The 12,885-nt window shown below is 42.9% G+C and overlaps 1 protein-coding gene across 1 annotated transcript in view; it reads right to left on the reverse strand.

Moving 5' to 3' along the window:
• Window positions 1-1,927: 1,927 nt before the first annotated feature.
• Blnk (B-cell linker) overlaps window positions 1,928-12,885 on the reverse strand; it is a 67,470-nt gene continuing 56,512 nt past the window's right edge. Inside the window, exons 14-17 of the mRNA NM_001025767.1 lie at window positions 10,839-10,915; window positions 9,536-9,619; window positions 7,766-7,921; window positions 1,928-2,306 (exon numbers count right to left, since the gene is read on the reverse strand). Of these exons, the coding sequence (NP_001020938.1) occupies window positions 2,187-2,306; window positions 7,766-7,921; window positions 9,536-9,619; window positions 10,839-10,915 (437 nt within the window). The 3' untranslated portion in view covers window positions 1,928-2,186. The remainder of the gene's footprint in view (window positions 2,307-7,765; window positions 7,922-9,535; window positions 9,620-10,838; window positions 10,916-12,885) is intronic.

The following is a 12,885-nucleotide window of genomic DNA, read 5'->3' on the forward strand; positions in this document are numbered from 1 at the left end:
GTCACTGTCTTCATGCACCCTAGAAGAGGGCATCAGATCCCATTACAGATGGCTGTGAGCCACCATGTGGTTGCTGGGATTTGAACTCAGGACCTCTGGAAGAGCAGTCGGTGCTCTTAACCGCTGCGCCATCTCTCTAGCCCCTAGAGGATATCATTTTAAAAGCAACAATTCCTAGATTAAGAGTCCTGTTTGACGCTTTTATAAGGTGAGGACGCTGAATTTGAAATATCCGGTTATTTGGGCGCTTCCAAAAGTGTAAGGTGATTTCATCACCACACTTCCAGGAGCCTGGCACACAGTGGGCTCGGTGACTGTGGACTGGTTATATCAGTGATAATCGACACTCTTAAATGTCTTACAACTTTAACACACTCTTTGAACAATCCTGTAAGACAAACTGCATTACCATCTCCATCTGATGTGTGGGCATGCCAAGGTCACACAGTCTGTGGCCAGAGAAGCTGGGGTCACTTATTTGAAGCATCACTGAAGAGCCTTTGTACGAACTCCCATCAGTCCCTGCTTCTCACTCAGTGGAGAAATGCTGTTCAGGTCTTTAGTGTATAGCATTTCAGCCATTTTGTCATAGTAAAGTTTAAGGAGGAGATGAATCACAGGCCTAAAGCCTTAGATCTTTGGGGGTTTGGTCCATAGAAAGGGGGTGCAGGAACCTGGAGAAAACTGATAGGATGTACCTAAATGTACTTTTCTTCTTGGGCAAAGAGAATGGCTAACTTTGTGACTTCTAAAAAAGAAAAATTAAAACTGACAGACATGGAAAAATCCTAGGGGTCTTCCTGACATGGAATCAAAATAAGCATTTTTAAGCAGATATATTTGAAGAGTTGTTCACGGATCAGTTTTTATCTCTGCAAACGAGATTTTAGCTAGGTGGCTGAGTTAACATTTAATAGGCACAAGTCGTATGTGTATAAAAAAAGTAACTTTGTTCATTCTTGTGTCATTACTAGAAAGAAGTAGTTTCAGAAATGTAAAAACTGTTGCTGACAGGGATAAGAGGCACACCTAACAGTACCCCAGTTAGCAGCAGATCTTGGACTGCCTAGCTCTGAGGCCAACAATGTCTCCCCTTGTATTTAGACGCAGATGTATTCATTGCAACTAAACTTCAGGTAGCAAACCTTTACATTTCTGCTATGCAACCTCACCTCTAAGTAGAAGTTGAATTACACAGCATCTGAAAGGCATTTCTAGTTCTAAAATCATGCCTCACCTATGTCTAGTCCTGAACACCAATCCATTCTACTCTTAGGCAAACCTGCCCCCATTGCTATAAAGTAGTTTAACTCCCAGAGTTCAGAGCCATGAAACTCCCACTGTGGCTGGCACTGCACAGGGCAGGCTGCTGATGACCAGAGGCCCAGCCTTCTTATCTTTGCTATCCCTTGCCACAAGCTTGCAGCTTTCCGGTCACACAGCTGCAATCTGCTCTCTGACATCCTTGAAACAGAACACAGGGCCTGAGGTGTTGCCTTCAGTTGCTATGACATGTGTTCCCTCCCGTCCCACCAGCTAGCTTGCCGGAGAAGTTCTCTGCGGAAACTCATTTTCTTATTGAGCGTTGACAGTTATAGGCAAAGCTGATGGGATCTCCTGGAGATTTTCCTAGCGTCTCTGAGAATTCTACCTGCAGAGGAAGGCTTCGAGAAGCAGGGTAGGGTTACCTACCCTCTAAGGGACTCTTTCAGGGAGATGGAGAAAGGTTGGCATGTTAGGTACGCTGTGTCCCCCAATACTGGAACCTGAGAGGACGCCTCAGCAGTCAACGGACTCACTGCATTCAGGTACAATGATTGCCGTGGGGGCAAAATTCCCAGCAGCTTTGTTGTACGCAAGAGTATACTTCTCTTAGTTTAAAAATATAGTATTGCTTCCTTATATCACTGAGCACGCATCACACCCGTTTCTTTTAAATACATTTATTTAGACAATATTAGTAGCAGAATAACCGACCCTCCCCAGCCATTACTTCATCAAGTCAGGCCATAGAAAAGCTCGTGTGAACATCTTACGGAGGAGTGGATTCATTCATTCATGAAGTCTCAGGGGCTTCATTCATCTTCTCTCCCTCATCGCTGATGACTCACAGCCAGAACACGAAGTTTTCTCAAAAGAAGAAACGGGGGAAATGTCTGGGACAGCGGCGTCGACCGTCTCTTTCGTTATGAAACCTTCACGGCGTATTTCAGTCTCGTGGAGTCTTTTGTGTTATTCTGACTGTCAATAAGAACCAGGGGGTTGTGCTGGTGATTCTTGATGATCTCCACAACGCTTCCAAAGTACTGGAGAAGGAAAACATGGGCGGGTCAATTTCTGCTTATGTTATCTCCACCCTTTCTCCACTCCTAATCTCCCTGCACAGTGCCCCCCTTTCTCAAGTTGTTCACGGTTATTGGGGCTCAACTGACACTGCCCAGAAGTGTCCGTCTAGTTTAACAAGCCTGGACCCTGTAGGGTGATAGGCTCTGGACTTTCCTATATTCCGTAAGTCCAAAGCCATATGGACAACTTCAACTACAATACCTACTTAGACAAGTTACTGATTATGATGTAATATTTGTTTAAATATTTGCTAAATGTTTTTAAATATTTGCTTCTGAGTTGGGTATAGTGGTGCATGACTTCAACTCCAGCACTTGGGAGGCAGAGACAGGATGATCCCTGAGTTCAGGCTAGCATGGTCTACAGAGTGACTTCCAGAACAGCCACCTGTCTTGAAAAGGCAATCAATCATCAATCAATCAATCATTTTAAAAATTGCTTCATACTGTCAAACATGAAACTGCCGTGTGATAGACTTCTTCATAACCCTCACAGAACACAAATTATCTGCAATGTGGCACAAGTACTGACAATCTCCACAAAGCCCATGTGCTAAAGGCTAGGCTCCCACAGTGCCACTAATGTTAAATTAGTGGGACCTTTAAGAAGCGAGCCTCACAGGATGTCTTCAGTTCATTCAGGAAGTGCCCTTGAGGGAATCATGAGGTTCTGGTTCCTCCTCATGCGTGATTTCACTCTGTCACGACTCACCATGGGACCAAAAAACCAGGAGGGCCAATCTACTGTTGACTAAGACCTTCCAAACTGAGCCAAAATAAACTTTTCATCTTTATAAGTTGATTCGGAGAGGAATTTTTGTTATAGCGAGGGAAGCAAACTGAAACACAATGACATACTACTCAGGATTACTCAGGATTCAGAACTAGAAAACTTATCTCCTAGATAGATTTATATTTTTGTTTTCCTTTCTGAACAAGAAAGGGGAGCTTTGGAGCTCTCTTCTTTCTACCTGTTCTTGGCTGCTGGTAAACTTTGAGGTAATTCAGTGCAAGTAACAATGAGGTTCACTGCTATACTCTCGCCATGTGTGTCGCTCTGTCTATATTTGAACGCCCCATTGTCTATAAGACTTACTTAAAGATGTCAGAAAGTTTGTTCTGAAAGTGATCAAAGTCTTAAATAAAAGATTAAAGGAACATAGCACAGGCCATATGTATTATGCATATAAAAGTGTGAAGTCATCAGTAAGTACATTCGTCATTCTTAGAGTAATTGGTCTGTAATAGGTGCATGGTTTATGGAATTGGTATCTATTGACTTCATTGTATTCCTTAATCTGTTAACACCTGATAGCCGCCTGGAACAAAGCAAGTAAACATTTTTATTGATTGTTTGGATGACTTCCAAGATCTCCACATTGAATAACAATATAATCATAATACTGGACAACTTCTCAAATGAAATACAGTTGGGTTTTAACAGTCTCGCCATCTGAATGATACCCTGTACTGTACAAGTCAAAACAACCACATGAAAAGGTAAACAATTAACTGGTTAGGGAATGCACACACACACACACACACACACACACACACACACACACTACACACACACACACACACACACAATATACAAATAGAAGTAGAGAAACAATCTTTAAAAACACATGCATAGTTGGTGTGAGATAGCCCAAATTTTCATTTCCCTGTTTTTCTGATCAGTGTATTGAAAACATCTATTTTTCTTACAAATTATTTAAAGGAGATTTTTAAAGTTGATTTTCAGCATTGCCAGATACCTTTAGAATAATCTACTACACATTTTGGTCCGGGCGCTGGTTAAGCTGAGAGTTGAGCGGAGTGCTGACCTGTTGATTCTGAGGTAGAGAGGAAGGTTCTTAGGAACCGAAGAATTCCTGTTGAGCAGTGTGGCAAGGAAGCTCTGGCTCTCTCTGAGAGCTCAGTTTATATCAGAAAATTTCAGGACCTGTGAGTAGGACAGCTCCCAGCTCCCCATTTTCATGTCCTTTGCAGGTGAGCTACACCCCTGGGGAGATATGGAAGTGAAGCAACTCCTGGGTCCGTCCTATCAGCATCAACACTTTTTCCTAACACTGATTACGATTAAAGAATCTTTTCAAAGAGACGTTTAAGATCAAGTTTGCAGCAGGAATGGAAGGCTTTACAAGCAGAGGGAAGCAGACAGGGATCTGAAAGTTTATCTTGAGTCCTTCCATCATCCAACCCTCTCACTGTTGCCAGTGAAACTCTTCTGTGATAAATAGAATGATACAGTCACGCTGTTTGTTTGGCACAGGGTGGGGCTGGAAGGCAGGCGACTAGGGGAGCCAGTTCGGAGCAAGAAGCCAAGAAGTGTCCAAACCACAAAAACCTCATCCTGAGACAGGAGCGAGTTAGGACTGTTCCCTCCTTGCTCTGGGTCTGCATGGATCCAGCCTGTAACACAACCCCAACCTCTGCCCTACTTGGGTAGTCATATAGCCTGGTGGCCAAATTATAGGTTTAACTTCCTCTCTCCTTATAAGGACACATCCAGCAAATGCTTGGAATTCCTCTTCATGCAAATGCAGCATTCCCAACAACCAATAATGTGCGCTCACCCTGAAAACCCCCTGAAAGCCCCCTACCGACTCCCCAAGATTTATACATTGTTACCCCTAATAAAGGAGAGCTGTTTTACTGAACATTGTCTCAGAGAAGGCTGTTTCTCTCCTGCACTGAAGCTGTGGAGATCCTGCAAACCCACCCACCGGGGTAAGCATCACGACCTTTGCACAAACACGCCGGAATACCCTGAGGGCAGAAGCAGAACTGGCCAGCAGCACAGGGTGCTGGGAAGCTAAGTGCAACTGGAAACTGAAGGGCTGGGAAATAAACTAGAACGGTTATTTAATGACAGCGCTTTAAGTGACAGTGCGATTCTGCTCTGGATTAGTGTTCCCAGACAACTCAGGAAAAAGTAACAAGGGAAGTGTGTCCCTACATTCCCAAACTCAGAGCTGGCCGTGGTGGTGCCTGACTTTAATCCCAGGGGGGTAATGGCAAACTCAACAACAGCAAGAATAGGAGGACTCGACTGGAAAGTGTACAAGGGAGTGAGGTGAACATTTCTGCACAGATGATAAATTTAAGTGGTCAATAAACATATAAAAAATGTTGAGCAATGCTAATCACGGAATGAGGAATGTGAGTGAGGTACCACAGCACATCCATGAAGATGGCTACTATAACAACCCAGAAATACGTAACCAGTGCTGGGGCGGGGGATTGGCGGGGGGAGGGGGGTTGTTGATGCTCATATATCATTGTATAAGGATGTCGTATGCCCATCTGTAACCTAAACATAACCAACCTACTTTGATCTGTGTGTCTTAACCACATTTTGAAAACAAGGTTTCTTGTCTATAACTATTCAACTAACAACTGAATCCATTCACGTAGCATCCCCTAAAGCAAGCCACTGTCCTCCCCGTCTGGAAAGGCACAGTGAGCAAGGCATGGCCAGGGCCTCAGTACTGGAAAAGGCAGATGCATCAGTAATTATGATTTCTTTTTAAATAATGCTGGGTTTGGAAAGGTCTGTCTCCTTTAGAAAATACCTTTTAGGAATGTTCCTTCCTTCCCCTCATCTCTCCCTTCTTCCTCCCCTCATTCCCTCCCTCCCTCCTCCTCCTACCTTCCTTTCTTCCTCTTTCCACTTTAAAATCTGAGGCAGGGTCTCACTCTAAAGCCCAGGATGGACTTGAACTCACAATCTTCTATCATCATCTTCCCAAGCATTGGCCTTGCAGGTAAGTGCTACCGTGCTCGCTCTTAAGTGTCTCTTCTGAGAACCCTGTCTGTGCTTCTTTTTTTTGTTTGTTTAAAACCATCCTTTTCCACCTTTTTTTCCTTTTTTTTCCTCCATCCTTCACTCCACAGACTCAAATCCAACCCATCATTCAAGGTGAGAATAAGTATTCCTTTCTGGGCCATTCATGGGTCTGATGGTTTGAATACGATTGGCACCCTTAGGCCCATGCATTTTGATGCTTGAGTCATAAGGGAGTGGCACTATTTGAAAAGGACAGGAAGGTGTGGACTTGTTGGAGGGAGTGTGTCATTGGCGATGGACTTTGAGGTTTCAAAAGCCCACACACGGCTCAGTGCTGCTCCCTTTGCTGCAGATCAGGAGTTACTGTTCTTGCTGCCATGCTCCCCACCATGGTAATAATGGACTAAACCTCTGAAACTTTTAAGCAAGTCCCCAGTTAAATGCTTTCCTTTATAAGAGTTGCCTTGGCCATACATAGTGTCTCCTCACAGTGATAGAACACTGACAAAGATAATGGGTTATTCTGACACACTCCACAATTCCTTTATGGGAACAGGTTAGCTAACCAGAAACATAGTGAGCTATCATTTTGCTCCTAACTAATGACCTTTCTGTTAGTTATTTAAGGCCTATGTATTTCATTACATAAGCTCATTCTGGTCTGAGAATTATAGCCTACTGTTTCAGATCAAGTACTGGATTCTCAAGTACTTCCCTGGTCACCTAACTCAGTACCAGAGTGGAGTTCCCAGGCCTTGATTTTGGAACGATAGTTCATGACCTTGACTCTTACAACCTTAATTGGCTTTGGCAATTCAACTTTCATTTATGGGTTTTCTTGGACTAATAATCCTATCAGATTTCCCTTACTGGGTAGAACTAGGAGATGAGGAGATGTCTCAGTGGACAAAGCACTTGCTATGCAAACAAAAATATGGGAGTTCAGATCCCCAGCGCCCATAAGAATGCCAGGTGGACACAGTGGCCTGCATGTACTTCTAGTATTCAGAAGACAGATCCAGGGGATACCTGGAACAAGTGGCTAGCTAGACTAGCCATATGCAATCAAAAGACCCTGCTTCAAGCAATCGGGTAGACAACAATCCAGAAAGACTCCTTAATGTTAGTGTTGGGCATCCACATACCTCCCCAACATGCACGTCATACACACAGACATATGCAATTTAAAAGTTAAACTAAAATACTAGCGTATGCATCACACTTTCTTCTGACTTCCCATCAGATATACTATTACACCATGTACATCGTATACTACATTAAACAGTATTTCAAACCATGGCCTTTCCTCTTATGTTCTACTTATAACATATAAACATATATACAGCCCTGAGGCTAAGTACTTTCACACTCTTTCCTTGATCTCTGGCGTCTAATAGAGCATCCTACCACTGTATTCAATGGGTAGACATAGAGCTGGGTTAAAGAGAAGTTACCAGCCAACCACAGTGATCCTCTCCTACAATCCTAAACTCAGGAGGATTATGAGTTCAAAGCCAGCCTGGGCTAAGGAGTTTTGGGCCCACCTAGGCTACCTGTTATGACTGTGACTATTTTCTTATCTCAAGATAGGAAATAAACAAATGGAGAAATAACAGCTACTGACCTCTTCGCCATTTTTCTTCTTTCCCAAAGCATATTGTTTGGTTGCTTCGATGAACCGCACAGGGATATTATATACACGCTTGTTAAAGAACGCAACTAGTGTGTACGGCTGCTTAGAATCGTGGCCGGAGCTTTTCCGAATAAGAAATGATCCATCCTGTTCAGTGAGAGTAAAGCACAGTGATCGTATTAGTTAATTTCCTTCAGCTAGAAATCAGTTTGTGAAGAGTATTTTATCACTTTAAAATATTACTTACTTAGCTCCGTGTTTTTGTTATTGCTTGGAATTTATTATTTTCCAAAAATACTGCTTATTAAAATGGATACTCAAAGTCGGCACTAGTGTTTAACGTGCTGACTGAGGTATTGGGCTCCCTGGGATTCAGAAACATGGAAAAGGTAAGATCAAACCGAGAGTCTCTCAAATGAGAGCCTATGCTTCCAAGTTCCTTAAGCAAAAATCTAAACTGGGAACTCAAGCTTTTAGCTGAAGAAAATACTCACCTTGGTAGACTTATTTTGAAGTTGAAAAACTATTAAAAAGTTCAATGTGTATTAAATATTTTATTAAAATAGCTTAGAATCATACATTTTAAAAATTATAGACAAAACATGACCTAAGATAAGAAGAAGAAATGCAACAACTGGTGTTCACCCATAGGGAGGAATTTGAAGAAAAAGACAAAAAGATCTATCTCAGAAACAAAGGTACAAAATTCGCCAGGTTTCGCGGGGACTAAGTAAGGTCTAATAGATTTAATGTGTGACCCGAAGTAAGCCACGGAGACAGCCACAGCATTTAAAATGGACTACAGCAGAGTGGGCCAGACTGTGATGACCACCCAAGAGTGACAGAGGCCTGGGGACAACACTGAAAACCTTGCGGCTGACTGTCCTGGCTCCAAAGGCTGCAGAGTCAACCAGGGCTCGCAGAAAGAGCAACAAGGGTTAACCTCCCAACCTCCAGGCAGCCCTGGAGCCACTTCCACCTCGGCCAAAGCACTATCCCTTCTCCCGGTGGACTAGCTAAGGAGATCCACAGTGGTTGGTTCAAAAGAAAGCAAGGATGTGATTGGCCCATACAAACAAGTTGTTGCTGCTCCAAACCATACCCGCTCCGCTCCGCAGTCTCTCTCCAGGGCCACGTTCCCTAGTGTACCGTGTGCGGCGCTGGGCCCCATAAAAGGCGGCCATTTTTCCCCCTAACTAGAGTGGGCTGGACTAGAAGGAAGCAAAAACTGAGGAAAACTTTAACTCGTTGGAGATAGTCTTCTGCTCTGCGGATGATTTCTGTCTAAACAGAGCAAAGAACCCTCACCAGCTGACATTTTGACAGGGATTTGAGGTTTTTTTTTAAAAAATGGGAGAACAGAGGAAGTGAAAAGGAAACTTTAATCTTCCACTGTCCCATCTGTCCCCAATATTGAGCTCTCAAAACAATATTTCCAGGTAGTTTCTTTGTCCATATCCTAAGCCCCATTCATTGGTTCCAAATAGCCTGTCCTCCCTCCTCCAAAGCTGGGCTCTGGCAGCATCAGGTCTTTCCCCAGACCTCCCGGCCTCCCGCTACTTTCCATTGTTTGAGGGTAGTGGACCCCCTGGAGCCTTGATATTAAAAACAAACAGGAAGGAGAAGAAAGAACAACGGGTGCTCCCACGAGCGGGGAGGAGGGGAGTACAGGGAAATAGCCCCTGCACCTAACCCACGCAACAACTAGTTGCATTTATGCTGAACCGCGGGCGCGGATGTGGGATTTTTAGGTGCCCAAACCTTGTTGGATCGGTGCAAGGCCTCTTCAGCAGACTTGCGGTCGCAGGCGCCAGCGTACCAGGGCTTACCGTGCAGTTCAGCCTCCTGTGAGACAGAAAAGCGTTAGGAAACATGAGCTGGTAAAAAGACCAGAACAATAATCGACATCTTTACCAGTAATGTTAAAATGAGTTTTGGGCTTTGGCCAACCACAGAGATTATATGGCTAGCTCGTTCCCATTTGGCATTCGCTGCTAAATTTAGTGCTAAAACATAAATGAACCTCACTAGATTCCTGAACCACTTTCCTCCTGAATGAATTATATACTCTTTTCTCATTGTGCGAATAGTCTTTATAAAAATTATTTATTTTTATTTTATATGTATTGGTGTTTTGCCTGCATGTATGTCTCTGCATCCTTGTGAGATCCTGGAGTATCAGACAGTTGTGAGCTGTCACGTGGTTGCTGGGAATTGAACCTGAGTCCTCTGGAAGAGCAGCCTGTGCCCTTAACTGCTGAGCCATCTTCCCAACCCGTGTTTTATTCTTGAGGCTTCATAGAGTGCTTCCTAATTTCGGTGTGCGTGTGTTTATATGTGCACGGGAGTGCCTGTGCACACAAGCGCGTATGCAAGTGTGTCAGATATCAACATTAGATGTTCCTTCTCAGGACCTGTCCACCTTGCTTTTTGAATTAGCATCACTCACTGAGACGGGGCCTCGAGGACTAAGCTTGGATGATGGCCACCCATCCCGGGGATCTCCTTTTCTGTCTCTCCCGTGCTGGGATTATAAACACACAGACAGCATCACACTCCCTCTTCATTGCATTTTTGTCTATTCTGGGGTTTTTTTGGGGGGGGTGTTGGAAAAGGGACTCAAATCTTCATGTTTGTGCAGTGATATTGTCTTACTGGAGTTTGACAAATAAGGATACTTGTTCACTTGTCACCTTCAAGGGCACACAGAGTCCCTTCTCTGTGTCTTTATGCTGTTCTGTTTGATATAGGCCTCCACAGGTCTATTCTGAGGAAATTATAAAGTTTAAATAAATGTGAGAGGAATAACAACCAAAACAACACGTCCCTCACTGTTTTAAAGAAACACTGTTATTTGGGGCGTCTGTAATAGACATGAGAAAAAAATGGGGTGAGGTCTCTCTTAGTCACTGAAAAGAACAGGACATTCTGTATCCATCGGACCAACTCAGTTAAAATCCAGACTCCATCCTGAGCCATACCCCAAATTGTCTTCTCAGAAGACAATTTGCCCTTTCCCGAAATCCACTGGAAATAGTCCAAGGGCATCAGGCTCATGCCCTACCTGGTCTGCAAAAGTAGAATTAAATGGGAAGCTAGGTACCGGTCCGTCTGCAGCTGGGCTTCCCCCTTCTGTGAACCCTGGAAGAGATTTGAGAACTCCATTAACCTTCAGTAGTTTCTGTGCACTTACAGAAACTTTGCCTCACTGCTGCATGAGCTCTATGGGCCACACTCAGAACTGAAAAATCTTCAGGACTGTGGGGGTGAGGGTGCTCAGGACCCCCTCTAGATCCTCAAGATCCTTCTAGATGCCTTTGAGGTCTTCGTTGCTGACAAATGCTTATCATTGAAAAGTCTAGGTTTTCCTCATTTACTTCAGCAAGCACAGCAACAGACTGTTGACTCCAGAAATGAAAAGTTCGGTCAAGTCGAACCTGGTGATGCAAGCTGTGATATCAGTTACTAGGAAACTAAGGCAGGAGGATCACGAGTTCAAGGCCAGCCTGGGCTACATAGTGAGACCCTGTCTTAGGAGTAAGTAAAATGTGTAAAATGTCATCCAGTACCACTCTACACAAACACACACACACACACACACACACACAGAGGCACACACACACACACAGGCACAGATATGGACACACACACACACACACGCACAGATATGCACACACACACAGAGACACAGGTATTTAGTTTGAAATAGTTTTCACAAAAATATTTATGTTAGTGTGCAATGGATCCAATGTAATTTTTAAATCGGTTATTTAATAGTTTTACTTTTTAAGCTTTAAATAATGAGAAGCAGTCTCCTCATGCTCCATTTTGTGACTTATCCAACGCATAAAACAAGGGGGGTCGTCAGCTCGCACATCCATGGCTCTAACCTACAGCTTTGAAAATGGCCTATTAGCTAAAAGTGTTAATTTTTGTCATTAAATCATTTAATTATTTTTATTTTATTATGCAGAATAATTTTCACGGACAAACAAAGTACTTTGACATATCCTCTCCATATCCCTTCATTGACAGCTTTAATTTAATATACTTATTATTAGTAGGAAGGTATTTGGGTCTCCAGTGCATTTTAAAAGTATTAAAAGTGGTTTCAAGGGGAAAATGTTTGAGAATCCTTGCATTAAAGTGAAAACTCCCTCAAGTTTACAGTCTGACTAATAGAAACACAGGAAATAGAGAAAATACTCGTTCGTTTGTTTGTCTGTTTGATTAATTTTTTCATTCTTGTGTGCCTGATGTAGATCTAGTCATTGGGAATATATATATATATATATATATATTTGAGCTGGACCTCCTGTGGTGTGTGTGTGTGTGTGTGTGTGTGTGTGTGTGTGTGTGTGTGTGTGTGTGTGTATCTGAGTATGCCATGTCAGAGAAAACATTTTCAGACCACCCCACCTAAGATGGTGACTCTCACTGCTATCCCCATCAGATTCTACCATCCACCCACCCACCACCTTGCTCTCCATGGCACTTTAGGGTTGCCTAGTATGAGACCATTTATCTCCTTGTCTGTTGTCCTGCCTCCTGTCTCCTTCAGCAGTGATATAACTTTCATCTGAACAAGGCCATTGACTCAGCCTAGTCTCTCCTTAGCTCAAGCAGTGACTGGCACATGGTGGATGGATGATCAGTAACAAATGAAAGAATGATTTGAGCTGGCAAACAAAAGATAAAGCTTTTTAAACAGAAAAAATAAGTTTCTATAGACATTTTCATTTTGTGGGGTTAGAATTAGCAGAAAAAACTACCAAGTATGAGTTTAATTTTATTTAAAGCGAACCAAAGGTGTAATTAAAAAAATCAAGTTATGTAGCAAGAATATGATTTTTTATGTGTAAATGACAATTACTCTGTTTATTTGAATGGTCGATCTTCATTATTTGGACTATATTCCAAATTAAATGTAGAGTTTGTTTTCTTTCTTACCCCCTTCATTGAGTTGGAGGAAAATGAAGAGCAGTAGTAGCTACATTCTGTGAGCCTGACTCACCTGGTTAATATATGCATGTGTTAAAATTCTTAATTTTCAAGTGTATATGTGTATATGTGTGTATGTGTATATGTGTATAAGTGTATAAGTGTATATG

Source organism: Rattus norvegicus, chromosome 1 (assembly GCF_036323735.1).
Source record: "Rattus norvegicus strain BN/NHsdMcwi chromosome 1, GRCr8, whole genome shotgun sequence".
Taxonomy (NCBI): domain Eukaryota; kingdom Metazoa; phylum Chordata; class Mammalia; order Rodentia; family Muridae; genus Rattus; species Rattus norvegicus.